Here is a 27,781-nt window from a genome sequence, read left to right as displayed (position 1 = left end):
AATCTAAGCACGAGAATGGTGGCGGTAATGCTTACTCCTATTTATAATCTTCACATCAATCACACCTCTTCTTAAAAACATCAATTCACAACCACAATACGTTTTTTAAAAAAACATCCAAACAACTCAATCATAAAAAAATTAGAATATAATTATTTTATTTTCCTTCAACAAAATATGAGTCAAACGATTGAATACTTAAATAATTCCATCACAAGTCTATTAGGCTCATTTTTGGTACACATTATTTTAACAATATAACTCAAATCCGACTCAAAGCTAAACAAATCTGATTTGGCGGAATCATCAAATGTCTGATTTAGAAAGAGAGTTACCAATTTTTGGAAATCACTTGAACTCTCAAAGCCTCTTTTAAATCATTAACATTATACAATTATATGATTATCTTATGTTGTGTTTTTTTTTTTTTCGTATTTTCAGTCTCTCTTAATCATTAGTTTGTTTTTTTAAATATTTTAGTCCATTTATATTACATTTGGAGATGAATATATTCAATTTAATATATTTATTATTAGATAGTAATATATGACTTAACTATATTACTTTTAATCAATTATTAATTTCTTACTAACATAGCTAAATTAAATATCATATTTAAAAAATGATCAAATATCCTGATTTAAAATCTCACCAACCTGCTAATCTTTATGATCCATTACAATTTTTTAAAAAAAATTTTAAGTGCTTATTTATCATTTTTATTGATATTTTTTCTTCTCTTTTGTCAATATATTTCAATTTTTTTAGTTTAGTAATAATTGATTGTATTGTTGATTACTTTCTAAAATATATATATAATATACATCTTGATATATATGTTTATGAGTATTAAACAAAATCTCTCAAACAAAATTGAAAATCTGGTATATCTTTTTTAAAAACTGATATATTCGATAAATTATACGGTTACAAAAAAATAAATTAAATTGAATCAAACTATCACATTTTATTAAGCTAAGTTTTCTATTCATTCAGATGTAAAATCATTCTAATTTTTGTTATAATATATCTTTGAACCACAACTTAAAATATTATGTTGATATGGAATGTTAATTTCACATTTTTCACTAATTAAGTAAATTATGTCCGTTTTAAAAAATTTGAATCACAATATATGTATAAAAATTTGATATTTATTATTATTATCCTATGAATTATGTATTAGTTTAATTTTTTTGAAAATATGATCAAACAAAGATGAAGGAGAATTTTAACAAAATCTTTGAAATATCTTTAAATTATTTAAAAGAAATAATGTTGACAAATTAGAGTAGAGAGAAAGATTTTAGTATTTCCTTAAAATAAATAAAATAATTAATCGAATTAGAATTGATTTTGATGTCAATTATTTAATTTCCTAAATTAGTCTTTCTAATTAAAATTAAACACTTTTTAGATATAATTTAAATGGCAATTAAAGTAAATAAATGACTGATTTTGAACATGTATCTTCTTTTAATAATAAAGGATAGACGGGATTTTGTAATTTCCTTTTTTTCTAATTAGTAGCGATATAGAAAGTACAAATATGTTTTTTAATAATTTACATGGAAAAACTACCTCATATTTTGTAGATATGATATTAAAATATTTGACTTTTTCCTACAAGAACTACAAGGGTAACATGCAAGGAATAATAATAAGAAGCTAACGTGTGAAAAAAGCAATAAAAGAAGTTGTGATATATATGTTCACAACTTGTAAAATAATATATAGCATGTATGTCCACTTCGAAGACTCTTCTTCAAAATCATATGATTCCCACACGCAGCCTCGCTACATACCTCATATTTTATTAACTTTAAAATTTCGTATTTTCTTGACTATGCTCAGTTTACAATAAGTCCACTCATACTATTGGGACAAATTGTAATTATTGTTATCACTTATCCATCATCTATCTAGAGTTCTCAGATATGTCGACATGTTATATATGTATTAATGATAGAAAAATGAAAAATGCAATCCTAACTGAATTTTCGTAAACTTACTTAGACTTTTTTAATTATAAATCCGACTAAAGTCAACAGTGTCCCTTGGGTTACGAGTAATTCTATTAAACTGCCTCTAGTCCTCCACCCACCAATCATATTATAATGGTTAGAAGGATAATTAAGATTAAAAAAAGTATCATAAGAAGTTTACATATATATAAATTTATTACACAACTAAGATCGTTTCAATCTCCATTACTTGTTATTAACTTATATTGTTACCACATTCAATGATCTTGTTCCATTTCTTTCCTTCTCGATTGTCAAATCTAGCTAGAACACTTCATCATGAGCTCTGACAACAGAAATGATGATCACCGGTTCGATTCCGATCGTTCGTTTTGGCTGAGCACGACTTCTTACGATGCCAACAGCAAGATCTTACTCATTACCATCGTTTCCTTCTCTGTTATTATCCTCATCGTTTTCGCTTATCATCTCTACGCAAGATTCGTTCTTCGCTACCACAGATCGGCCTTCCAAGGCCTCTCCTTCTCCGTCGTTTCTCATCCGCCCAAACGTGGCCTCGACACTCTAGTCATCGCTTCTCTCCCAACGTTCGTGGTTGGAGTCAAGAATGACGTGGCGGGTATGGAATGTTCGGTTTGTCTAAGCTTGTTGGAAGAGAATGATACAGCGAGGATGTTACCGAATTGCAAGCACGTTTTCCACGTAAGTTGCGTTGACACGTGGCTCACGGCGCAATCAACTTGTCCCGTTTGTAGAAATGAAGTCGAGCCAAGTCCAAGGCTTGAGCCTGAACCAAGAGAAGGTCCAGTTGGCGACCGTGCACTACCGTTGGATTTTGGGGCGGCATCTTTGTCGGATAACAAAACTGGCGGGTCATCAGTTTCGCGGTTAGATTCATTTCGGAGGATTCTGACAAGGGAAAGATCTTCGAACAGTAATGATCATTCTCGCGTTGACCAAGATCGTGTCTTGGATATAGAACGACAGTGAAATCAGTATATAGTATATATACGACTATATATGATTCATGTACAATAGTACTCTTTGTTCCTTATAAATTATTTTTGTGTACTCAATCAAATATTTTGTATGTGTAAATATGACGGCGAACGTTTTGTATGTTACTGTAAGACAGATATTTTACACATAGTTTTAATAGTTTTACAAAGCCGCGGTTGAGTAACGTGTGAAAAGGGGAAAAAGAAAGAGTTGAACATGTAATATACAATCGTGACAAGTTTGTAAGATATTTTCAACGTGTGTCTACATCGAAGACTCTTCTTCAAGTCAAACTATGTGGTTCCCACACGTATCCTCACAGGCTCACACGTTTAACTTTTTTAGTTTTTCGTATTTTCTTGACTACGGACATTTTACATTATTTCTATTCATATTATTCAGATAAACTGTATTTTCATTTTATTGAATTTATTAATTTTCTAACATTTATCGGTTGCAGTCCTATTTTATTATATTGTTAAAATAGGGCTAACAAAATGTTATGCATGAAATAACAAAATGTTATACGTTAATAATTTAATTTGCACCACACAAAACGATATAAGACTTAAGAGAAATTATGATAAGACATTTCAATCTATACATACGAGCTAACTACTAATTCACTGTTATCAAATATAGGCAGTTTGGTCTACAAGATATATAAAATATAGGAACATCGATATCTTCCAAACTTACACCATCCCTAAACGTTCAAATCCAATCACCTATAATATTTCTATGGTCTACAAGACTACAACTGAACTATGAACTTTAAATATTGAAACTCTTTTAGTTGTTTGTGAACAATCTCAAGTTAATTTGGTCAACAATGGTGAAATTTCTAAACCGTCATGAAAGTCTCGGTATCTGCCAAACTTTTCAAAATATGTATCTACTTCATTTTTTTCTCCACCCACCAACTAAAGTATAAGCCATGGAAAAATAAAATTAAAATAGATATTCTAGAAGTCCTTTGTTCCTTATATAATACATCAGAAGTTAGTAACCAAGTTTGTTCACTTTTCCTTTCCCATCCACCGAAGAAAGAAGCAAGCTTCACAATGAGCTCCAACGAAAGAGATACTCGCTGGTTCAACTCCGACCACCACTCGTTCTGGCCCAATCCTTCTAACTACGATCTTAACAGCAAGATCATGCTTGCAGCCATAGCTTCTTTATCCGGAGTTATTCTTATTGTCTTTGCTCTTCATCTTTACGCAAGATTCGTTCTCCGCCGCCGTAGAGAAGCTTTCCGTGGCCTCCCCGTCATATTCCGCCACCCTTTTGAGATTCCCAAGCGTGGCCTCAATCCCACTGTCATAGCTTCTCTCCCTACTTTCACCGTCGGAGCCGTCAATGACGTGGCTACATCCGCGACTGAATGCGCAGTGTGTTTAAGCGTGTTAGAGGAGCAAGACACGGCTAGAGAGTTGCCCAACTGCAAGCACATCTTCCACGTCGACTGTGTTGACAGGTGGCTCTCCACTTGCTCCACTTGCCCTGTTTGTCGGACTGAAGTTGAGCCAAGGCCGAGACTTGAGCCTGAGCCAAGGGAAGGACCAATCAGTACTGCACCGCCATTGTTGGAGGAAGCCAGGCTGAATTTGACGGTGGAAGCAGCACCCTCTTCTTCCTCGGGAAACAAAACAGTTGTGTCCCCTGTTTCGCGATTAGATTCGTTTAAGAGGATCTTGACAAGGGAAAGATCTTCGAACAGGATCAATCATACTTGTGTTGACCAAGATCGTGTAGCGGATCTTGAGAGACATTGAGTCAACATAGAGATACATGTAATGCATATAAATCACACATACATTAGAAATCTTTAATTTATACTATACCTTCCTTTCTTTTATTACTAAACCATTCTCTGTTTTTATTTTTTGGATAGTTTTGTGTAATGGAACACTATCTATATGTTAGTCAAAAGATACGTCATGATACACAGCTAACGTTAATGCCTTTGTAATTAACTCTTCATAATGGTAAGACAGTACAGAGCTAAATTTCAGGGATCCGTTAAAGATGCAGAACCATTTTAGTTTACATAACACTGAGGGTTGTGGAAAGGGTTGAGAGATTAAAAAAAAGGGTTACCTTCAATCACCAAGCGGTAGCTAAAGATGATGAATGAGCAGTGTCATTGTCATAATGTGGCCTAAAATGATGAAGGGAAACGACCAGCTGGTAAACATCCGCCTTGCTCTGCTGAAATCTGAGGATTCTTGTGCAGCAGTTCTTGCCTGCGTTGAAGTGGCATCAGCGATACTTCCACTGCTCACTCTCTTACTGCACCACGAGATTTAAAAGTATGAGTGTAACACCAAAATGCTTAACGAAACGAAACCCTTATGCAGAATGAGAATATTTTCGGATGTACAACTTCTTAAATGTTCTGTAGAAACTACAACATATTGATCAAAATGAACAATACATCCAGAACCAAGAACATAAACAATTTCTCGAGTAAAAATGAAGTTATCGCATCCTTCTAAGCCAGAAGAAACTAATGAAAACTAAAGAGCTACTCAAAGATCTCACTCAAATCATAAGAACCTCAGATCAATAGAAATTGCTTAAAACAGACTGACACTGATACTCGAATTCTAGCTAATTGGCAAAATACAAATGTGCGTTACTTAAATTACCTTGAAGGAAACTTGCATGTTCCTTGACCTGAAAAACAAAAATAGCAGTAAAAGCATCAAATTTTCAATTTTGCAAAATGTCAAATTCATAATCGAACTTGCATTTTTGCCATAACTAAAGAAAATGTAAAAACTCACTAGGATTCAGTGAAGTAACAGCTGCGTTGTTACTAAAGTTACAAGCTTCATCTGCGAGACCGTTCTTCAAGTAATGGTTATTGAAAACATACGACGCCATCTTCACCATATCCAGTGGATCGTAAAGGACCCGCCTTGCTGGATCTCACCGCAATCAGCTCCTCCAGGCCCACAAGCCCAGTCAACAGCCGTTTGAAGTGCCGAATCTTCAGCGTTGTTCTTCGCCACGCACCAGAGCTCCGTCTCTAATACCTCCCCACCGAACTCCGCAGCAGCAGCCGCCGTGGTGATGAGGACAGAGAGAACTAGGCAGATCATTTTTCGAGAGATAGAATAGAACGATTTTGTAGTCGGAGATTTAACAGTACGTAACGATCTAACAGTTTCTCGCCGAAGAGGGTGAATCTGAACGAATCAAAGAGATTTTGGAGTTTTTCGTGATGAATGTAAAGATGTGAGTAAATAATGTAAATTTTTTTTTTTTATTCTTACCCGGTTATTGAACTCGGTTAAACTGATTTGGGCCGTATTAAAATTTCAGGCCCATACATTTTTAAATAAATAAAAAATATGATGAAATATGCATGCATAGAGCTGCATGTGGATGGCTGAAATGTCTGTACTTTATTGGAGTTTGTTTCTTTGGTTTAGCAACCTTGTTTGTGTTTGGAATTTGGATCACACTGTGCATGCATATTTCATTATATTTTTCATTAACTTTTCTATTATCTAAATTGTTCTTATTTTTTGTTTTAGATATTAGTACTACATATTTATTATTCCTATCTATATTACGATCATCAAGATGTATAATTTTATTTTCAATTCTACTTGTCATCATTAAGATATGTCACATATTTTTTTTTTTGCTTTTATTTTTATTCATTTTAAGATATGTCATTTTAAGATATGTCACGTATTTTTATTTTTGCTTTTATTTTTATTCATTTTAAGATAGATCATTAACATGAAATTATTATGTAATTATTTTTTGATTTCTATTTATTCATTAATATTATTTTTATCATATATCATTTATCAGTATATAGTTAATTAACATATATATATATATATAATATGTTTATATTAATTTATTAAAACCAAATTATTGTGAATTGTAAATTTATATAAGTTAGGTTTTGGTCTCACTTATACTGGTATAATTAAATCATTTTTAATATAATTTTTATATATGACTTCATCAATCATTTCGGAAAAGCGTCTTTAGTTTTTATTAATCATCTCGAATAATATTTTTTTATAATGAATCTTAATAATATAATAAATAATAGGTAAGTTTTCTTGCATTTGTTGGACAGTGAAAAAAATATTGAAAGAACTTAAAAAGTTATAAATCCATAATTGAGGAAATTTTTAAAAAAATTTGTACAAATTGTGAAAGATAATTATTTAAAAGAATATTTATGTAATATATTATCAAATAATCAATTTATTCAATAAGTTACTAAATATTTTAAAAATATTTAATTATATTATGTTATATTTAATTATATTATGTTATATTAAATATTTAATTATATTATGTTATATAATTATATTATGTTATATTAATATTTAATTATATTATGTTATATAATTATATTATGTTATATTAATTATTTAATTATATTATGTTATGTTATATTAATATTTAATTATATTATGTTATATTAATTATATTATGTTATATTAATTATTTAATTATATTATGTTATGTTATATTAATATTTAATTATATTATGTTATATAATTATATTATGTTATATTAATTATTTAATTATATTATGTTATGTTATATTAATATTTAATTATATTATGTTATATTAATTATATTATGTTATATTATGTTGCATATTAAATTAGATGCAAGTAAATAATCTAGTGTTTTATACGACAGCGTTTGATAAATCACTTCTTTTATTTCTATTTTACGCTAAAAAAAAAAAAAAAATCAAATGAGATGCAGGTAATTACGAATTTTGTTCCCTTGTTACTCTACTGATTCAATTTGACACGTACCAACAAATATAAAATAAAAACTAAAGATGATTCCTAAGAAATATATTAGATCATGCACGCATAACCATCCGACATCAACTTTCTAGTAGTAACTTCCACGGTGAATTACCCACCCGACTTCAAACTGATTTTAAACATGCTGATTTAACCCAAAAAATACCAAATAGTTGGTCCTTTTTCACTTTTATTTTATTACTACAAACTGAAAACATTTAACTTGCTAGACAGAGACAGTTACTGATTCATGTTTATAATGTGTGACAGAGAAACAACTATTACTAAAGCTGATATAGACAGTTACTTATTCATGTTCATAATGTGTGACGCAAGAAGACGAAGGGGAAGTGGTTCCTAAGAGTCAAAGAGAACGAGATAGTAAACCTTGCAAGGAAGACCGTGGTTTGCATCTGAATACTCTGAACTGGTTTGCGTGGTGTGAATTAGAGCCGACAAGGAATCTCCTTGATTATGCAACTCGCTGAATCTCTCGGAAGATTATGGATATCCATCATCAGGATTTCTCTGTCTTTCTTTTTCTGACGCACCTACCATCCGAATTCAACATTTAGGCTCTCAAGATTAGGAAAGGAGGCGAGGATGTGTTTGACTCATGGAAGTGAAAGCTGAGAGGAGCCGAACCCTCTTATGGTAATACGATACACGAAACATCTCCTCAAATCCGTAAGTCCCCTTAACGCAGGAATATCTTCTACCTTTTCTTTAACTGTGAAAAGAAATTTCTCCGGCCGCGGTATAAGGGATATAGTCCACGAATCCCATACATCTCCATCGATCACTAAACTACGAGGTGGAGGGCAAGAGGAGGAGAGTCTTGGAAGAAAATTGGAGAATCCTGTGAGAAATAAATCGACAAAACAAAATATAAAAGTCGACAAAGTACAAAATCAATTAAGAAAAAAATAAATCTATTCGTTGTAAGAAGAAAAAAATAAATCGACAAAACAAAATATAAACGTGAACGTGAACGAGATTAATAAGTCAACATAAAATTAAATAAGTATACCAAGACCAAACAAATCGACGGAAAAATATTTTAAATACTTTTATTATTTTAAATAATTTTAATTATTCAAATATTAAATATTTTATTTTCTTATTATTCTTTATTAATTACGAAGTGTCCTTAAGTTTCTTTTAACATTTTAATTATTTTTAGTTAATTATTTAAATAATATATTTTCTTAATAATTTATATTAATTTAATAATTAATTACGAAATTTGGTTATTTTTTCAATTTCTAATTATTATTAGTTAGTTAGTTATTTAAATAATGTTTAATAAAGAAAAATGGTATTTTGTCATTTTTTGTTTTAAAAAGTGTAGTTAAAATAATTATAACATTGAATGTAATTTTTAAATTTCTTATATAATTTGGTATATTCTTAAAATGTGCCTAACTATTTAGGTCCTTTTTAGTTTTAAGTATTGTATTGGTTTCCATATGCAATACCAATGCAGATGTGCGGTTTATGCTTAAAATCTGTTTTGGGTTTGTAGACATTAGCCAGCAAATGTCGATCGAAGCATACTATGGTTTTGGTCTAAAACTGTAGTGACCCAAAATTGAATTAGTAACAGACTAGAGAACATTAATGGCTTTTACCTTAACAGACTAGAAAACATTGATCCAAACTTGGAGTCTTCTGTGTGTTACTTTTCGTCTTTCTCATATATCAAACCATTTAATTTTAAAAAATAAAATATATAACAAAAAATATTATTATCACCATTAGTCCAATGCTTTATACCATACTACCATTTGCTGAAAAAGAAACTCAAAACCCAAATCTTGGAAAAAATCGATAAAAATTGAAGGATAAATAAACCAAAACCAATCATGTAACGAGAACGTAGTGGTCCAGTCAAGGAAACACATCACGTGAACACTCACAGTTTAGCCTGTTCACACACACGCGTTTCTGTTTTCTCGTCTTTCCTTTTGAACTGCATAAGTTTTGTTTTTTATTGACCAGTTCAGAACGTACTTAAAAGGTTACATTTCCAGTAAATCCTAAACGATACATGAGTGGATGTGCCATATAATTTCATCATCTAGATTTCATATGACGTCAACATATTTTTTTCGTTACTCTCGTATAGTACTTCAATATAGCAAATAACATATATTCCTAAATAGTTAACACATCCGTTGAGACAAAAAATGGTGTAACAGCCAGCTGCTGATTACTCTCTATCACTTTTACAATTTAGAATATAGTTTAATCATATGTAGAGTTGATGCGAGAATAATCATGTTGTATAAGAGTAGACAGTGATGAAAACTAAACTATTCCGAAAAAATCTTAATTAGTAGTAGTACACAAATATATTTATACACTCCCAAAACATTACAATAACAAATCAACTAATTCTTTGTACAAACAACAATTGATGACTTCCCTTCTATCAACCCCCCAAAAAAAACGACATACAAAAAAAAAAAAAATAAGATACATCAAATTGAATTCATCACAACTTAAAAAAAATATGTGACTAGAATAAAAAAATGTCAAACTTCTGAAATTCTTAACCGAAAGAGATTTTTGTAGTCAAGAATTTTTGCCAAGAAGAGAGAGAGAGATGTTGATGATGGTGATGAAGATGATTAATTTATCAGACATTGAGGAGTTGCTCTTTTTCAATAGACGTCATGATGTCGACAGCCGAAGTAGCTCCGGCTCCGGTCGCGGGTGAATGATTTGCATTATCCATCGTCTTGAGGCTTTGTTGATTATACACTTGTCGAAGTCTCTCTATTTCTCTCTTCAATGCTTCTTGATGTGCTGCAAAACAATATCATTTTAAATGTTATATTTGCAAATTCTTTGTATCGCTAGATAGGGAGAGTAAAATTATTGGGCGTGCTCATATTGTCAGTGATAATTGAATGCTTGGACGAGAAAAAATGAAAAAAAAAACTTATAAACACACATATATATATTCCATAATTTCCCCGACAAATTTACATGAGAATTTAATCCAAAAGTTATGTATATGCAGAGAAATAAGAATTCTTTTTTGCAATGATATTTAGTATATAGATTCTTCGAATATTTAAAATGTGGTTTTATAATTTTATAAAATTAATAGGTAAAGAGTGAATAAGACTAAGAGTTATTACCAAAAAAAAACAAAAAAGAGTGAATAAGAGAGAGAGAAAGAAAACTTACCGTCTTTGAAAATCTTGTCTTGAGATAAAGCAGCGATTCGTTGCTTGAGAGCACTGTTGTCGACGTTAAGAAGCAAACGTTGATGATCCAAGAACGCAACTCTTGGCGATAACACTGACACTTCCGCCTTTAATTTCAACATTTTGCATAAATATGATTTGATTAGGTCATAATTATTCGATTGATTAAAAAGCTATGAATGTGTTTATGTAATGTACCTGCAACGAAGTGACGCTACGTTCAAGCTCTGATATGTATTGCAGCTTCCTAACCCTTGATCTCTGTGCTGATTGCCGATTTGCTAATATTCTGTAGAACCATTCAGAAATATTTATCTTTAATTTTCGTTAACAATTAAAAACAATTATATGGTTAGAAATTTTGACGCTAATATTGTGTAATTTTTATATAAAAAATATTGGTACATCATAATCAAATCTCAGTTAATTACTTTGATTATGATCATGTACGTGCATGCATGATCGTGAATAATTTGTTTTTTTTTTACCTTTTTACCCTTTTGGGATCAAGAATCCGGTTGCCGGAGCTATCGCCTGAATTGTTAGTCGAAGCCGTACCATCATCTGGCTCTGTCTTGCATTGGCTCTGGACTTCATCGTTATTAATGTTATTGTTGTTGTTGTTATTATTGGTCATGTCATGATTGGACGGTGGTTCTTTTTTGTCGTCGTTGATGCTATTGGACGGCGTGGACGTGTTTGAGGAAGATCCGGTGGGTCCTAAAATGTTGTTGTTGATATGGGAAGGTTTTTTATGAAGGTTGTCGTCGTCGGTGAACATCAACATGAACTGTTCGTCGTCGAACCTGTCGAAGTGGTGGTTTTCGATGCTGACATGGTCTGATACGGTTGGAGCTTCAAGAAACGTGATGGAGTCGCTGATTGAGCGACGGTGGTTGCCGCGGCGAGACGCTGAGAAGTCTAGGAATTCGTCTACCCATGAAGGGTTTTGTACGGCGGTTGTAGTGGCTGTGGCGGTTGCGATTGGGGTAGAGAAAGGAGAAAGCTTTTGGGAAGAGAAATCAGGCCAATGTGGTGTCATGTTTGGGATTTTGGGAGGTAGTTGTGCCATTTGAAAGAGAGAATTATATCTATCTCTAATGGCAAGATCAGAGGAGAGGAGAGATCGCAAAGATTTACCAAAGAAAGCAAATCTGAATTTACAAGATTTAGGAAGGGGGAAAAAAAACCTTGGTTGATTAATTACAAGATAAACACTAACGTAAACCCAAATTCAGAAAACTAAAAACCTAGATGAAAGACAAAGGAAATTAAAGAAACGAAATTGAGACAAATGGGGAAGTGGAATGAGAGATCAATTAATGTCTCCTAAACCACACAAGAAGAAAGAAAAAGGAAGGAGCGGAAGAAAGGAGAAAACGGAACAAGAGTAACCAAAATGGCTATGTTTAACAAATGGTAGTTATATAAATAGAAGTACATAAATAAATAAAAAAATAAATAAAAAAAAACTTAAAAGAGAATGAATAAAGGAGAGAGATCATGCATGCGATGAGAGATTCATAACTTATGTATAAATTTGATGAAAGAACATAATGAATTCAATGTGATCAAAGTGTTTATTATCTCTCTCTCTGAGAGTGTAGGGTCGTCACATGGAGGGAGAGATTGAGATCGGACAGCTATGGAACAGCTGTCTTGAGAAGAGAGGCTAAGGTCTCTCGACGGTATTACTGGAAAGTCTCCTCCACTGGTTTTTTTCTTTTCTTTCTTCCTTGATTTAAAAAAAGAAAAAAAATCCATGTAAGAGACTTGTAGAAGGAATCAAGCAAGCACGTGTATTTGTGACCCCCTTCTTTTAAACTTTGCTTATAGAGGTAGTCTCTTTCTCATTGCTTACAAATATTATAATTACCTGAAGATTAAATAAATCAATCAAAACTTAAGTCATGTTTTCGGTGAATAATGCAACAAACTTGGCGAATGGGTATGTTTCATATGAATGAGTTTATTATACTAATATACAATGTTCTCTATAGAAAATGAGTCGAATAATGGATTGTATACTAATAACAACGATCGATCTCTTTATTTCCTTTACCATGTTAATGGATTCTCTTGTTATTATATAATAGCATGCCAAAAAATCAATTCTCTTGTTATTATATAATAGCATGCCAAAAAATCAATGCTACACTGAAGAGAAGAGGATCAGAAACTAGAAAATTAAGAGTAGTGGACGAGCATGGAGAAAGAAAGAGATGAGAGTGAGTGAGATGTTAAAATAAGAAGAAAAAAGAAAAGAAAAAGAAAGAAGGAAGGACGAGAATAATGTTGATGTGAGTGTGTGTGTGAGTCCATGTGATTCGTTTTGTGTTCTCTTTTTCTCTATATTTCCAAGACCACACCCACATGTAGGACACTTGCCACTTTTTTTCTTTGACAAACTTTTTTTTTCGTTCTTTTCTTCACTCGTATAGTTTTCTTATTTCTACTTTTTTTTTTTTTCGTATTTAATGGAGTATACCGTAATAAATAATGGAACATATTTAATGAGCTGTTCTTCTGAATGTGTTGGATATGGTCTCATTTACATATGTTCATCAGTTCATGTTATAATGATAAATAACAAAACAAAACAAATTTAAGGGGAAAACTATGAAATATGAAAATGTATAGTTTAATAGTATTATATCTAAACATCCAGGGTTAAATTCATAGTACACAAAAAAAAAAAATAGAGAGAAGCTCTAACTACTTGAAATATCCAAGAAAACAGAGAATCTTTAACTACTTGAAAACTTGAGAAGATTGAAAAAGAACACAAAAGTTAATTCACTGCATAAATGTTACAGAAATAACTTGGTGGTTGGTTTCTATAATAGTGCAGAGATATAGGAACAAGAACAACAATGGATAATAGAGACCCAATTTCAGATTATATTTGTATCTCACATATCAACCAATTAATTAGAGTTCAAAAAAAGTGAAAGAATTGTTACCAATAGAGAAGATTATAGCGTTACCTGGACTGTACTGCATTCCACCTGCATCTTTGGTTGTCACTGGTATCCTAAAATTACTCTGTCCATAATCACTGAATCTGGTAATTTTACTAACCATGGAGACAATGTTAGGCCTTTTATCTTATACACAGCATACTCTATGTTCCTTTTAACTACATTACACATTCTCTAGGTTACCTCGTCTGATTGGTAATTCATGGGTTTTCTTTGGCTAGCTCTCTGAGTGGAGTTACTAAATTATGGGAGAAGCCTCAAGTTTACAAACAAGATTGCTGTCTTGAAAGATCATTAATTATACGCCAAAGAGGGAATATTACAGATACACCTATGACATAATCTACCTCCTGAATCTAGTCTATGAAATACAATCAATTAACATAATCTCCATTTCTAGAAAATACATGCATATCATGAGATCATCTTAGATGTGATTAACTCATCAGTACCTACTTTGGTTTATGAGGATGTAAAGACGAACAAGAGAATTATGATCCAAAGTTAATACAGTTTCAACTAACTATATATAATGACACTTGACATAATGTGATTTTAGCATACATGTTCCTTGTAAAAGCCTCAAGAAACTATAAACAAAGAGGTCCATAAAGAAGTTAGTTAGCTGATCTAATAAGAGGTAGATTCTTGCGTCTCCTCTTAGACCGAGCACGACGCTTAAGCATCCATAAGATCAGCAAGAAACCAATCAAAACCAGCTGAAGGACGAAGACAATCTTCATACCTGGAGACAACAACAACATCCCTTGTTTCGGTTTGCTAGACAATCGAAGAAAATACAAATTTAGCATCAGAAAACAAAAAAAAAAAACAGCCAAACCTTGGAGATTCTTAACCATGTCCTGAAGACTCACTAAGGTATTAGAATCCTTTAAAGAAGTAGTAGAACCGAGTTTCCTGTCTACAGATTTATTAAGGTTGGTTCTAGGTTTGTAGATGTAGTTAACATTACCACCCATTACACATGTGTTGGGACAACCAATGCTACTTTCGTACTCATCACTTCCATCACAGCAATCTGAAGACAGAACCAATAACATGATCATACACCAAGAGAGAGCTTAAACGAGAAATCATTCAGCAAAGATATTACTAACCACAGATTCCATCGTTTACACGAGAAGAGTAAACGAACTTTGGTGAACTTCCTATGTTCCTACAGTAAAACTTGCCATTTGGACATGCTGAAGTTCCTGAAATAAAAAGGGTAACAAACATTGATACAATCAATCAATCAATCAGATTATATAGCTGAAGAAATTGAGAAACTTTCTAATTATGCATCATCTCAACAAAGAAACAAAAAAAAAACATATTTTTTCAAAATTGAAGTTGTGAAACAGAATCTGATCCGATCAATGGATTCATACTATAAAATCTTAAACTAGGCAAGAAATTAAAGTCTCATCTTAGCTCTATGGATTCTAAAATTAGGTGTTGGAGGAAGTCAAGAGAAGGGGGAGGGAGTACCAGACTCATCGGTGCCGTCGAGACAATCGCAGAAGTTGTCGTTGAGACGGTCTCTGTGGAATGAATTGGAGCCATCTTTGCATCTGATAATATCTGATTCGAAATACTTTTCATCTGCCTCACAACAAAAGAACAAAGTAACTAAAGAATTAGAGATTAATCGATAGAAAGATAAAAGAGTGAGAGTGATCGAAGAAGTAAACCTAAGGGGTGAACACCAACGAGGGGAGAGGTCGAAGCGACGGAGACGACGAAGGCGAGTAACGAACACAACACGACGCACTGCAGCAGCATCGTGTTGTGTTCAGTTGACTCGCATTTGGACAAAACCGACGCCGTCTTCAGTAATTCGAGTCCTCTTTTAATCGGACCAAACACAGTTGCCTTAAAAAGCACAAAAGCAACAGGATTTGTACGGTTAAGATCGAAGTAGGATACTATTGACTAAATTTGGGCTTTGAGAATTATGTTGGACTTTTGGGGATTTGTGGTTATTTGAACCACAAGTGAAAGAAGTGTAATCCGAAAGACTTCAACTAGTTGTAAGAAGCAACAAACATATACTACAACACAAAACAGTTGGGATTTTGTAGTTTAAGTGTGCTTGTTGACTCGCATCTACAGCTAAAAAAGCAACCTAGAAAGCCTATAGACCGTACGTACAGGGCTTGTTCCCTAGATTGCCTGTTACGGACTTTGAGATTTTATGAGCTAAATGCATCTAGCCCAAAAGGCCCATTTATTCACTATGACTAGTATTTTGGGAAAATTATTTTTAGCGGAGGTGGTATAAATGCTCTGGCCTATTTCTCCATTTCTGCTCATACTAATTTCCCATCGGAAATTATGTGTTCGATCTACAGCTGCTAGGGTTTTTATTTTTTTCCCTCTCTTCTTTTGGAGATTTCTGCTGCAGTAACTCGGATTTGATAACTCTATATGCCGTGATGGCTTCCCAAAATGTTTCAAATGATGTTAAGACCTCACTTGGTCCCGTCGGACTCGATCGGGTATGCCCTATTCGAATGCTTTACGACTCTTTTGGACTTTATTAGTTTCTGATTTGCATCTCAATTCACGTTATATATATATACTCTGCTAGGATTTGGTATGAGCAGATATTTATTTTTTGTCCAATCGTGTTTCGCTTTCAGATGCTTATGGATGATACTTTCGGTGGTATAACCGTTTCAACTGACTGTGCTGCTATTTTTAAGATGTTGGAGATCGAACACCCAGCTGCCAATGTATTTGATATAACAAGAAATCCCGTGACAGCTTGCCAAGCTGCTTCAAATAATGTTAAGACCTCAGTTGGTCCCGTTGGACTACTCGATCGGGTATGCTCTAACTCGAATGCTTTGACTAGTTTCTGATTTGCGTTTTCCAGTTTTATTCTAAACCTGCAAGATATTTATTTTTTTGTCCAATCGTGTTTCACTTTCAGATGCTTATGGATGATACTTTTGGTGATAATATAACCATTACAAATGACTGTGTTAATATTCTTAGGATGTTGGAGGCCGAACACCCAGATACTAAGGTATACTTGATATATTCGTGATGGTTATAAACTTATAATACATATCATGCAAAGATTTGTGTTGATATTCTTGGTTTTGGTATCTGCAGAATAGACCAGAGAAAGGATGCGAGGACAAGTGTCTATCTAAATTGAAAAGACGACTCAAGAATAAACTCAAGAGTCGTAGATTTACTCAAAAGTATTATTAGTTGATTCATTTTTGTCACATGTTCTTCATTTTTTTGGGGGTTTTGGATACAGAGTTCAGTCTAATTTATAAAAGATGAATGAAGTTTTCATATCTAATGCCTGAGATGCTTTTTTTCTATACTCATTTGAGTGTGCATTTTTTAACATCTAGTATGTATGACCTGATAATAATGGATTTGTACAGACCCCTCAGGCTTTGGTGCAGCATGTTCCTTTAACGAACTAGTTGCTTCTCGTCTAACTTCAACAGAGGAGCAAACTCCTCAACGAATTGGCTAATACCTTCACCCTGCGCATGTTAAAAACCAAAAGAGCTAAATCAAGATTAAACAAAAAAAAAAAAAAACTGCAAATATTTCATCAAACGAGGCTAGTCTCCCGTCACATGCAGAGAGCTGGAGAAGGAGTAGTGAGTTCAGCTTGCCACTCACGAATACGCTAAGGCAAAAGCATACAGAAGACAACTTAGCTAACTAACTTCAACACCACAGGAGAAATTCCCGTTGAAAGGACTTTGACTAGTTTATGACGAATAAATCTACTGTAAGAAGCAACAAACATCTACAACACAAAACAGTTGGGATTTTGTAGTTTTATAAGTGTGCTTGTTGACTTGTTTATTCTTTGGATACCCTCTTTTCTAGACTAAGTCCCTTTTTGTATAGACAATGCGGGTTGAGCTTTTTATATTGTATATGCCTCCTCCTATCGTTTTGCCATGGCTGATGTAACCGTTGTCTTTCCATCACTTAGGCCAGAGCTTATAAACTTTTTTGTCAAGTCCAAATGTCTAGTAGATATAACTTTTTTCTGTAGTGCCTCTTGTAATTTATGTGGTCAAACTCTAGTCTATCCAACTCAGTAGCTCTTATAGTAAGTAATCTGATTCCATAGCACCTAAAGCACTAATATCATTTGACTTGGACAAAATATAGACAAGCAAGACTCAAAAAAAATCTCCTTGGACCTCAAGAATATGAAAAACGAATCCATACTCGGAAGCAAAAGAAGATACTAGATTTTGGATTTGAAGAGCTAAGATGATTAACAATATGACATACACAATATTGTATATTTCTTACAAAACCCAAAACCAAAGAATTTGAAACAATATACTTAATCTACACACCCCCTCATCATCCATTCATCCCAGCCTCTCTGTTCAAGTAGTTGTTCTTGTCTTACTTCGTTTCTGTGATACTCTCAGATAAGCTTCTGCTTTTGTACCTTTTAAGAGTTCCCTGAAAACTTTTGTAACAGTGGTCTGCTCCACACCGTGATGCTCCTTCATGTAATTGATCATCTCAGGAAGAGTGTAGAAATTCTCACAACAGAACAAGTAGCTATCTCTCATTTTCTCCTCTTCCATGCTCATAACGCGACTACTTTGCTGCTCATAAGTCATATATATATACGAGAAAATTTATGTGAATCAATCAGTGAGAATTACATAGAATGTAAAATCTTAATGCATAGAATCGAGTAATTACTTGTGCCTTCGTAGTAGTAGTAACACAGTCTCCTCCATCTGTTTTCTCTGCTTCAGAATTTGTCGCCATTACTCTCTCTCTATATTGAATTGATTTGCTTTGCATTTAGGGTTTTAACAGAGGAAGGAAGCGGATACCTCCTTTTTTATAGCCCCATTCAATGAACGGCCCAGTAAAGCCCAATTATACATTTTTTTGTTGTTCTTCAAATCCCTAACGCTCTTCTTCTTCTTCTTCTTCTTCAATCCTTCTACTTGCCATCATCCCTTGTTCGAAAAAGCTTTGTAATTGGATTAAGTGATGAAGAAGCGTTTGGAGAAAAATAAGTCCTTTGTACGCGGTGCTTCAGCAGATCCCCAACGTTGCTGGCCATCATCATCACCTCAGGCGAACGAACGAGTCTTAAGTAAAAAGGCAAGCATGGCGAAAAAAAGGAGATGTCATGAAACTGTAGTAGCTCGGGAAGCAGCAAGCGTGAAGACTGAAGAAGAGTTGAGAAGCCGAATGGAGCGTTTGCTCGTGAGAGCTGAGGCGTTGGAAAGCACTGTAGCATCCTCATCTTCCTCGTAAGTTGCATCTGATCCATCCGCTTAGTGATGATCCTGACTCATATTCATATTCAACTTGGTGTGGACGTAGTAGAACAAGTTCCTTTCCTCGACATTTTTCTTGCCTTGTTGATATGTCTAAATTCAAGGCTCGCGAATTGTGCCGTGAATTCCAGCTCCATTGCGTTGATGCCCTTAGAGACCCTCAGAAAACTCTTGTCAAGTATCTAGATGAGGAGGATCAGTCTAAGTTTGTGTTGCTTACGATTCACAGGTCTGGAAGGTTAGTTGTGTTTACCTCTCTATGGAGGAAGTGTCTTTGTAAATAGTTTGTAAAGATCTATTTTAGTTCGTCAAAGGTTTCAAAACAACAAGTATTTGATTAGTGACAGTCAAATACTTTGTAAATTCATTTTAGTTCTCTCTGGCTCTGCCGCCTGTGAAGAGAGAGAGACGAGGGTTTTAGGAAAAAATGGGTTTGAGCGAGAGAGTGCGTTTTAGACTATATCACGACGTGGCCAATTAAGTTTTTACAATCTCTGTACCTTTTGCACTGACCTCCTTGGGTAAGATCTTCTACACTGTTTCAGTGTTTCGTATCCAAAGGTTACCACAGCGTCTTATATTCTCCCTGCTGAAGTCTACAAGACCAATGTAATGAACGGACCAGTAACATAGTCACAGAGTATCATTATTAAATTAATTGATTTTTATTGGTTTTTTAAGTTTCATTCAACACACAACGAGACAACCTTTGAAACACGACACAATGTCGATGGAGGAGAAATACACAACTAAAAGTTAGAATTCTTAAAACCAACCAAAGAATTCTAGTGTAAAAACAGAGTACATAGAACAAGCTGGTCGAAGCTACGAATGATAAGCGAGTGGGTAGTTCTCCCAATGTCTTTGAGTAGAGTGAACTTCAAAACCATTCCATCTCCAAAGGAGGATTCTTCCACAAGATGAGTTTGGCCAAGCTTGTCGGCGGTGAAATGTTTAACGTTGGAGATTGGTAAGCAGTTCAATGTCTTGGTAACGTACTCAATGTCATCCATCTCTCATCCATCTCTAGATCCTTGATAACCATGATTCTGGCTACGGCCAAATAGTGAAGCCAATGAGAAAAATAATGAGAAAAATAATCATGGGGATGACCAACGTATTGCAGCCACTAGCTTTGATCCTTTTAATGATCCCCAATATGTAATTCTTCTTCTTCTTCTTTTTCGAAGATGCTCGTATCCAGCAGCTGAAAATTAGTGAGAGCGATCTTGGCGTATTCCATGCGAGTTGGTCCACCGTCAAAAACCAAATGTTTCACCGGTTTTTCATTATAAAGATTTTTGTTAAGAATCTTGCTTATCACGCAAATTCGATGACTCTGGCTTTTCCAAAGCTATAAGAGAAGTAATCGCATCTACAGCTAAAGGAGCAACAATACGAGCGCACCGGTCAAGTGCCTTAGCATATATTTAAGGGGGTACGAGCTTGAAACCGAAGTAGCCAAGGCTGCCAAGATATTAATTGAATCGTTACAAGCATCACGAAAATACATCTGGATTGAAGTTGGGAGGGTGGATCTCGTCAAGGAGAACCGATTGGCACTCCTTGAGAAGTTCAGCGGCGATTTCGGCGACACTCGTGGCTCGGTGACGACCGGCGGCTTTTATCTTCTTCTCTTGCTTTCCTACTACTCTCCACCACCAACCGCCGGAATTCAACCATCACGTTTTACTTCGTCCATGATCGGTTCGGTATCGTCGTGAAGGCAAAGATCTCGTTTAGTCTGGGAATGCCCGAGAATCTAAGCCTTCTTATTCCGTTGAGAAATCTCGAGTTCTAGAGAAAGGAACTCTCCCCTTTTATTAATTCATCAATAAAACTGAATACAACCCCTAAGGCCTAAACGCCTTATTTATAATAAAGATAAAACCTATAGAATATTCAATATTCATAAAACACTAAACAGAATTATCTAAATAATAATTAAATAAATATATTAGGAATTTATGAAGATATTTGGAAATTATCCAAATATACGCTGCATCAGAGAATTTATCCAAATATGGTCTGGTGGTTAAAGTAATGTTCTACTTATAGTTTAGGTGACAGGTTCGAACTGCATAAACGTCCATAATAATAGATTCGGATCTTAGTGTTACTTTTAAATTTTGAGTATAAACAATTAAGAAAATCATTATAATAACTACAATAGTTTTAACAGGATATACATACATTCAATAGTAGCATCACACTTGATCCAATGATTCCAAATTGGTCATATCGGAAATGCGTATTTAGTTTTCGATTAATTATCTCGAATAATATTTATTTTCATAATGAATTTAAATAATATAATAAATAATAGGTAAATTTTTTTCACTTGAACAGTGAAGGAACTAAGAAAGCTTTTCAGAAATTTTTGGATAATTGAGAGAATTTTTTAAAAAAAATTTTTGTACAAGTTTTCAATAATATTTATTTAAAATAATATTTATGTAACATAGAGGATCCTTAATGACCATGATTTTGGCTACGGTCAAATAGTGAAGCCATAGAGGATCAATGAGAAAAATAATCATGGGGACGACCTCTTCAGATGAGAACCAACGTCAAAGAAGAATACAGGAGATTATGTTCAGATGCTGCACAAGTCTCTCCACTGTTGGTTACCTCACATTCTACATCCTCAACGGTTGTTTTTACTTCTGGGGAAACAAGTGCACAACCGCGTAAGTTGGAAGATGCGCTTACGGCTAGAGAATTTATTGGTATCTTAGCAGGTCAAACCACTATGCATCAGATGATGGAGAATTCCAACAAACTGACAGAAACAGTGAACAAGGTGAGAATTAAGTGGTCTTGAAACTTCTATCATATATTACTCTAAAGAAGAATCTCCTAACTTTAAAGGAGAGGTTTGCTGCTCTTGGTCCTGCGATAGGGAAAAAGGCCTTTAGTGATGTGGAGAAAGCGGTAAGTCAGCTTGAAGAATCTTTTTCCTCAAAGGTTAAGGAAAGCAACAAAAGCATCTCTGAACAGTTGTCCCAGCTTGAATCTGCCTTGTCAGCTGCTCAAAGCTTAACCCGTGAATTAGCTGATAGCCAAAAGGATCGTCCGTCAAAGGTTTGTTTCATTGAGTATCTCTAATATCCTTCCTTGCATTGTCTAATTCCGTTGAATAGCTGCTTAACAATTATATTTAAACCTCTGTCCAGAATTTAGAAGCCCTATCAAAGTTGATTTCAGAGGGAAAGTAAGAAGAACCTTTCAGTTGGGCTCTAGATTGCAATGATGCCTCTACAGTATCATGGCTCTGCTCTCACGTAAAATACTGAAATATATTATTAGCATTAGATTATAAATACCATAACATGATTTGTTCAATATGACACTAACCATGATTGGTGGCAGGTTAATATGGATAAGCTTCCACTTTGGCTTTAATTGGAAGATCATATGAATAAGTTTTTTTAATTTTATCATCCAATCAACATTTATTAGGAGAGGATATAAGGGATCATTTAGAAGCTGCATATGCTCTCAAATGCTTTCTTTCTATATGCTCTCATTTGAAGCATTTCCCAAGCATTTAACTCTAAAATATTAATATATATTAAAATAATTTTAAATAATTAATTTATTTTGTAAAAATAGAAAATTATGATTTCATAAAATATAAAATTATTTGTTATAAGATACTATATATATGAGAAACTACTTAATGTTATTATTTAAAATAATATAATAATTTATGTAATACACTAGATTTTCACCCGCGGTACACCGCGGAGCAATTTTTTCTTAAAGTAAAACTTTTAAATTTTAAGTTATAATTGTTTGTTGATTTTATTTAATATTTGAAATCGTATAATTGTATTAAATTGTTAATGTTAGGGTTAATTCGTGGTATATTGCATGATTTTTTTTTACGCAAAGTATATTGCATGATATTTATTTTTTTACATAATTTTAATTTAATTAATTTAATTAAAATTTTTAATATTCTAATATTGACGGTGTTATTAAAATAATAACATAATAAACACCAAATTAATTTATATTTATATCAACCCAAATCAGTCCTGCTATATAACCCTTCACGTGATATTTAAAAGTAAAATTTATCTAAAACAATTTTTTGGTAATGGAGTACGAACTGGCTAATACTTTCACTACTCTTCACATGTTAAAGACCAAAAAGGCTAAATCTCCACCCACAAATCAAGATAAAACAAACAAACAAAAGACTGCAAAATTCTCATCAAATTATAGATCGGATAAGTACACAACTTCGTTTACAAAATCCTTCCTTGCGGTTTTGAAGGAGAAAAAATAAAATGCAAAAATTTACAAACCCATCACAGATTCTATAAAGAAAAAGGGCAAAGACCAGACTTGTCCATATTAACACAATACATCAAATCAAAGATGATGATCCTATCTCCTCATAATACAGTCAGAAAGAGAGAGAAAAAAAACACAGATGACGATGGCTTTTTTGTAGGATGCCGGAGACAACTTGGAGCTATTGTTGCAGGAGTCTTGAGTTAGATTGAGGAGAGGGCTTGTCTGAAGCCACTTTAAACTGTCCCATCTTCTTCTGCAGATCAGCTAGAGGGTCTTTTGAAATCTTTCCCTTAGGACTCTTCTTTCCATTTCCTACTTTTTTTTCTAGGCGATATAACGCACATGCGTCAGATTCATTGATTTGGTATTCAAAGAGATGCCACTCGAAGGAACCTGAAGGTTGTGGATCCATATAGTAAGATCTCTTCTGGCCTTCTTGTTCCTTCATCAGTTGCTTTCTTGATTCATGCCAACCTCGTCCGCTGTAATCTGGAAGTGATCTTTGCTTTCGATTTCCGCTATCATATGCTCTTCTAGGTTTGTCAAAGAAGAGCCACTCCCTAATCGTTTCGCCTTCAACCAGTTCAAGATGAAACAACTCTGCAATTACAAAAAATTAAGGGTCAGACATAAATAAGAAACTCACATATGGCTTACGTTTTCAAAGAGGTACGGAGATGCTGAACTAAAACAAAGAGAAGCTAAATTCGGCTCTAGTGGGCCAAATGTTCCAATGCCCTCACCTGCTGCATTCCATGGGCATTTTGTGTTAACAGCTCCTTCACACACTGGGATGCCAACATTCTTACCCTGAGTCTTTGCACGAAGGGCATCAATCAGTAGATTATCTTTCAAACTGATGCCCCCCGGCCTTAAGACAGGTGTTGCGCCAGGCGAATCTTCATTCAGAGCTAGAGTCGCATGGAAGTTACTGCAGTAATCCAGGTACCACTCAGAGCCATGAGCAGGCCTTGTGCAATCCCATAGTGCACACTTGGGTCCGAGAAAAGCAGATGGAGGCACACGGACACTTGATGGAGTAGTAAATTCAGCAAAGTTTTCGATCTCTTCAGAAGAGTCAAGCTTAATGGAAGGGCTGTTATCGAGTTCCTGACGCACTTCTGAGCATATATAATCATACTGAGAAGTTATATCCAGGTTGCTGAGTTTTTGATCATGGAAATCAGGAGCAGTGTTTATGCTTGAATCAAACCCTTCAAAGGCATAATGGAGTTGCTGACCATGTGTTTCTGTGTTGTTACCAGCATCCTGAGATAGGAAAAGTGAATTTGTACATTAGCAAAAATATTCAAAATTAAGACAAGAATGAAAAAGTATCAAATTTATATGGAATCAATGGTGTTGCAAATGTCCAGGAGAATCTAACTAACAATCCAGAACCTAGAGACAATAATGCTAAATAGGCTAAGGCAAAAGCATACAGAAGACAACTTGAAGGCAGAAACTGTAGCTAGCTAACCTCAACACCACAGGAGAAATTCCCGTTGAAAAGACTTTGACTAAAATGATCAGATGTCCATTCTGGAGGGCACAAGGTTTGAGCGAAACCCTCAGGCTCAGGCTTTGGTGCAGCATGTTCCTTTAACGTACTAGTTGCATCATCCTCCTCGTCTAACTTCAACAGAGGAGCAAACTCAGCAAACTCTTCAAGGAATTGGCTAATACCTTCACCCTGCGCATGTTAAAAACCAAAAAAGCTAAATCTCTACTCATATACAGAAAGCAACCAAGCTTACAGATTCAGTATTTTTTCAAAACCCATAAAACAGCTGAGAAGTACAAGTTTTTGGTAATGGAGTACGAACCAGAAGAGAAGATTCTGGAGAAGGAGCAGTGAGTTCAGCTTGCCACTCGCGAAGATTCTGAGAGATTTGGGCTTCCAAAAGAGCAAGGTCACCATGGCGCCCTTCTTTCCTAGCAGCCTGAAGATGACAGAACTTCTCCTGAAGTTCTCTTAGCTTCTCCTCCAAATTCTGATGCGCCGAAGACACACATGTCATCTTCGGATGGTTTGACATCTCCCTCTCCTGATCAAACCAATTCAGAAATCAACTTAAAACCTGACCACAGAATAACCAAATCCAGATTCTCATGAAGAAGGAAACAAACACATTACCTCAAAACCAAAGCAAACGCAATCGAGTATTCCAGGAAATCAAGATTCAGATTAGAGAAATTGGCGCTTGGTCTCTCCTTCCTCCGTTTCTGGCAATTTAATCAACAAACCAAAACTGATAAGTTAATGGAAAAGTGTTAAAAAAGAGTTCAAAACAACAACAAAGCAAACAGATTACACATCAGTCCAACCTAAATCAACTAGCAAACATACTAACGCTTCAACAACACCAGCTCCCCTTGAGCCTTCCCTAACCAACCAGAGATCCAAAACAACTCCTTTTCCTTCTGCCCGGTTCGATCTCTTGGACAGTACTACTACTCTCTACGGAGGTTTGATGGTAGACAGAGAGAAATCTCCACAGCTAGCAAACAACCTCTGAAAAACTATATTCATAAGATAACGTTATCTAAAACCTTAACATCCTATTCATATGATCTATTGATCCAAGACAGGAAGCAACACAAAGCCGTAAACTAAAGCTAATCGAAGAATCAAAGCATCCTAGACTAGTATTTCAAATCAATAATCAAACTTAATGCTAAGTCTAGTTCACACTCTTCAAACCCTATGATATCAAGTAAACTAAGAAGAAGAAGGATGATTCCAGACTCCTAAGAAACGATACACCATAGCTTCAAAATTGACCATCAAGAGTTGTGTGCACCATTATTCAAAGAGTTTGTAATCGTATCAGAGAGAGCGTACACTTCAAAATCCTAAGCAGAAACTATCAATTCGAGATTCCAAACTTCAATTTCATAAACATACTAACGAGAAATAGAACCCAGGAGGTCAAAATACTCAAAAGCCCTTTGATGATCTACGGATTAGATCAAAATCACAATCCCCTAACAGAGCCAAATAACAACACGAGCGAATAGAGGAAATCCCTAGATTATAACTTACTTCCGAAAGTATTCGATTGTTCTGTAGAATCTTATCGTTATGAAGAAACAGGAGTTATCGCGATGAAGAAGAAGAAGAAGAAGAAGGCAAAGTTACACAGCGAAGAAGAGCAATGGATGGATTCATCAGAGGAGGACGATTGCGACCCTCTTTGGTTTTTCTCCTTTTCCCGAAAAACGCTGCGTTTCATAAATTAAAGTGAGGATTTTTTTTTTGGGAAGTTTTGAACAAAAGTTAATAGGGTTTATTATGATTTTTCCAAAACTAAATTCAAAAATTTTAGAATGTCCAAATTCAATAAATATGCATTAACTATATGATTCCTTTTTAAAAAAATATACTAGATATTAAATTATTGAAAAAAGCTATAATAAAGTTTTCCAAATTCTTGTTGGATAAGACATAAATTGCTGAATTAAAAAAAACAAAGCTACATATGTCACTCAAAACATAAAATCGGAAAAAAAAAATTGTTTTGAAATAATCCAAAAATCGAAAAGACCAACTACTAAAATCGGTTCAATTAACCTTACAAGAACTGAGACATACAACGATTATATATGCTTTGAGGAAACAATGATAATAAATCATGGACTAGCTCTAAAGTATTGTCTTAGAGATTGTGTTATCATATAAAGTATTTAACCCATAAGTCTTTTTTTAGGGGTTTTAGTTATATTTATCCACCAATTTTTTTTAACAACTTTCATAATTTGGCTTGGTGATTATATCTCTCTTTGTTTCATTTCTTTCAAGCTGTTCTACTAATACACAGTAAAGTAGTTGGCATGAATTAGTTCAGTGTCAAATGTACTTAACTTAATTGTAGATATAAGGTGCAATAACTTCTAAGGACATCAATACGTCATTTGTATGTCCTTAATGCAGCATACACACAAGCCTTGTTTCTTTCTTTTACAGTTTCTACTCGATGTCAAAATCAACTCTTTTAGTCCACCATCCTATCACTGCAATAATCTATGATAATATGATCATATATACATCTCTCAGTATCATAAAATGCAACATAGGTGTACATCTCGGCTATATATGTAATATATGTGTGCAAATATATATAATTGAAGAGATTTGTGGAGCCAAGATGGAATATGATGAAAATGAAATGGCAAAGT

At 34.1% G+C, this 27,781-nt stretch overlaps 8 protein-coding genes across 11 annotated transcripts; 3 read left to right on the top strand and 5 right to left on the bottom strand.

Moving 5' to 3' along the window:
• Positions 1-2,161: 2,161 nt before the first annotated feature.
• On the top strand, positions 2,162-3,153 carry LOC104785137 (RING-H2 finger protein ATL40-like). Its single transcript, XM_010510286.3, has one exon. It carries the CDS (start codon positions 2,304-2,306, stop codon positions 2,973-2,975), a length of 672 nt encoding a protein of 223 aa, XP_010508588.2. The 5' UTR covers positions 2,162-2,303; the 3' UTR covers positions 2,976-3,153.
• Positions 3,154-3,757: 604 nt separating this feature from the next.
• LOC104785135 (E3 ubiquitin-protein ligase ATL41) lies at positions 3,758-4,952 on the top strand. The gene has a single exon (XM_010510282.3). The coding sequence runs from the start codon at positions 3,839-3,841 to the stop codon at positions 4,757-4,759; it is 921 nt and encodes a 306-aa protein (XP_010508584.2). The 5' UTR covers positions 3,758-3,838; the 3' UTR covers positions 4,760-4,952.
• LOC104785136 (PLASMODESMATA CALLOSE-BINDING PROTEIN 5) lies at positions 3,864-6,218 on the bottom strand. The gene is given in 4 exon segments (XM_087451887.1): positions 3,864-5,276; positions 5,636-5,663; positions 5,774-5,899; positions 5,902-6,218. Coding segments are annotated over 4 exon segments (516 nt in total). The 5' UTR covers positions 6,092-6,218; the 3' UTR covers positions 3,864-5,104.
• Positions 6,219-10,121: 3,903 nt separating this feature from the next.
• On the bottom strand, positions 10,122-12,795 carry LOC104785134 (basic leucine zipper 34-like). The gene is made up of 4 exons (XM_010510281.2): positions 11,493-12,795; positions 11,203-11,293; positions 10,985-11,111; positions 10,122-10,597 (listed from the first exon to the last, which is right to left on the bottom strand). The coding sequence occupies exons 1-4, from the start codon at positions 12,074-12,076 to the stop codon at positions 10,428-10,430; spliced, it is 972 nt and encodes a 323-aa protein (XP_010508583.2). The 5' UTR covers positions 12,077-12,795; the 3' UTR covers positions 10,122-10,427.
• Positions 12,796-14,476: 1,681 nt separating this feature from the next.
• LOC104785132 (glucosidase 2 subunit beta) lies at positions 14,477-16,007 on the bottom strand. The gene is made up of 5 exons (XM_010510280.2): positions 15,680-16,007; positions 15,477-15,590; positions 15,104-15,199; positions 14,827-15,024; positions 14,477-14,730 (listed from the first exon to the last, which is right to left on the bottom strand). The coding sequence occupies exons 1-5, from the start codon at positions 15,768-15,770 to the stop codon at positions 14,603-14,605; spliced, it is 627 nt and encodes a 208-aa protein (XP_010508582.2). The 5' UTR covers positions 15,771-16,007; the 3' UTR covers positions 14,477-14,602.
• Positions 16,008-16,295: 288 nt separating this feature from the next.
• LOC104788816 (putative T-complex protein 1 subunit eta) lies at positions 16,296-17,335 on the top strand. The gene is made up of 4 exons (XM_010514597.3): positions 16,296-16,486; positions 16,631-16,816; positions 16,924-17,019; positions 17,109-17,335. Exons 1-4 carry the CDS (start codon positions 16,424-16,426, stop codon positions 17,208-17,210), a joined length of 447 nt encoding a protein of 148 aa, XP_010512899.1. The 5' UTR covers positions 16,296-16,423; the 3' UTR covers positions 17,211-17,335.
• Positions 17,336-18,102: 767 nt separating this feature from the next.
• On the bottom strand, positions 18,103-18,794 carry LOC147943215 (uncharacterized). Its single transcript, XM_087512384.1, has 2 exons — positions 18,702-18,794; positions 18,103-18,601 (listed from the first exon to the last, which is right to left on the bottom strand). Exons 1-2 carry the CDS (start codon positions 18,768-18,770, stop codon positions 18,374-18,376), a joined length of 297 nt encoding a protein of 98 aa, XP_087368510.1. The 5' UTR covers positions 18,771-18,794; the 3' UTR covers positions 18,103-18,373.
• A 4,706-nt stretch (positions 18,795-23,500) lies between these two features.
• LOC104785131 (transcription factor VOZ2) lies at positions 23,501-26,884 on the bottom strand. 4 transcript variants are annotated; one of them, XM_010510278.3, is made up of 7 exons: positions 26,649-26,854; positions 25,931-26,117; positions 25,740-25,828; positions 25,429-25,650; positions 25,083-25,295; positions 24,346-24,871; positions 23,501-24,202 (listed from the first exon to the last, which is right to left on the bottom strand). In XM_010510278.3, exons 4-7 carry the CDS (start codon positions 25,639-25,641, stop codon positions 23,781-23,783), a joined length of 1,374 nt encoding a protein of 457 aa, XP_010508580.1. In that variant the 5' UTR covers positions 25,642-25,650; positions 25,740-25,828; positions 25,931-26,117; positions 26,649-26,854; the 3' UTR covers positions 23,501-23,780. The 4 variants fall into 4 exon arrangements, with proteins under 4 accessions (XP_010508580.1, XP_010508579.1, XP_010508578.1 ...); XM_010510277.3 differs by having other exon boundaries at positions 25,931-26,125; positions 26,649-26,819; XM_010510276.3 differs by lacking the exon at positions 25,931-26,117 and having other exon boundaries at positions 26,649-26,884.
• Between the last annotated feature and the right edge of the window lie 897 nt (positions 26,885-27,781).

This window comes from Camelina sativa, chromosome 5 (assembly GCF_030686135.1).
Source record: "Camelina sativa cultivar CO46 ecotype springtype chromosome 5, ASM3068613v1".
Lineage (NCBI taxonomy): Eukaryota > Viridiplantae > Streptophyta > Magnoliopsida > Brassicales > Brassicaceae > Camelina > Camelina sativa.
Note: the sequence above shows the minus strand (reverse complement) of the source record. Positions and strands in the feature narration are given on the sequence as shown.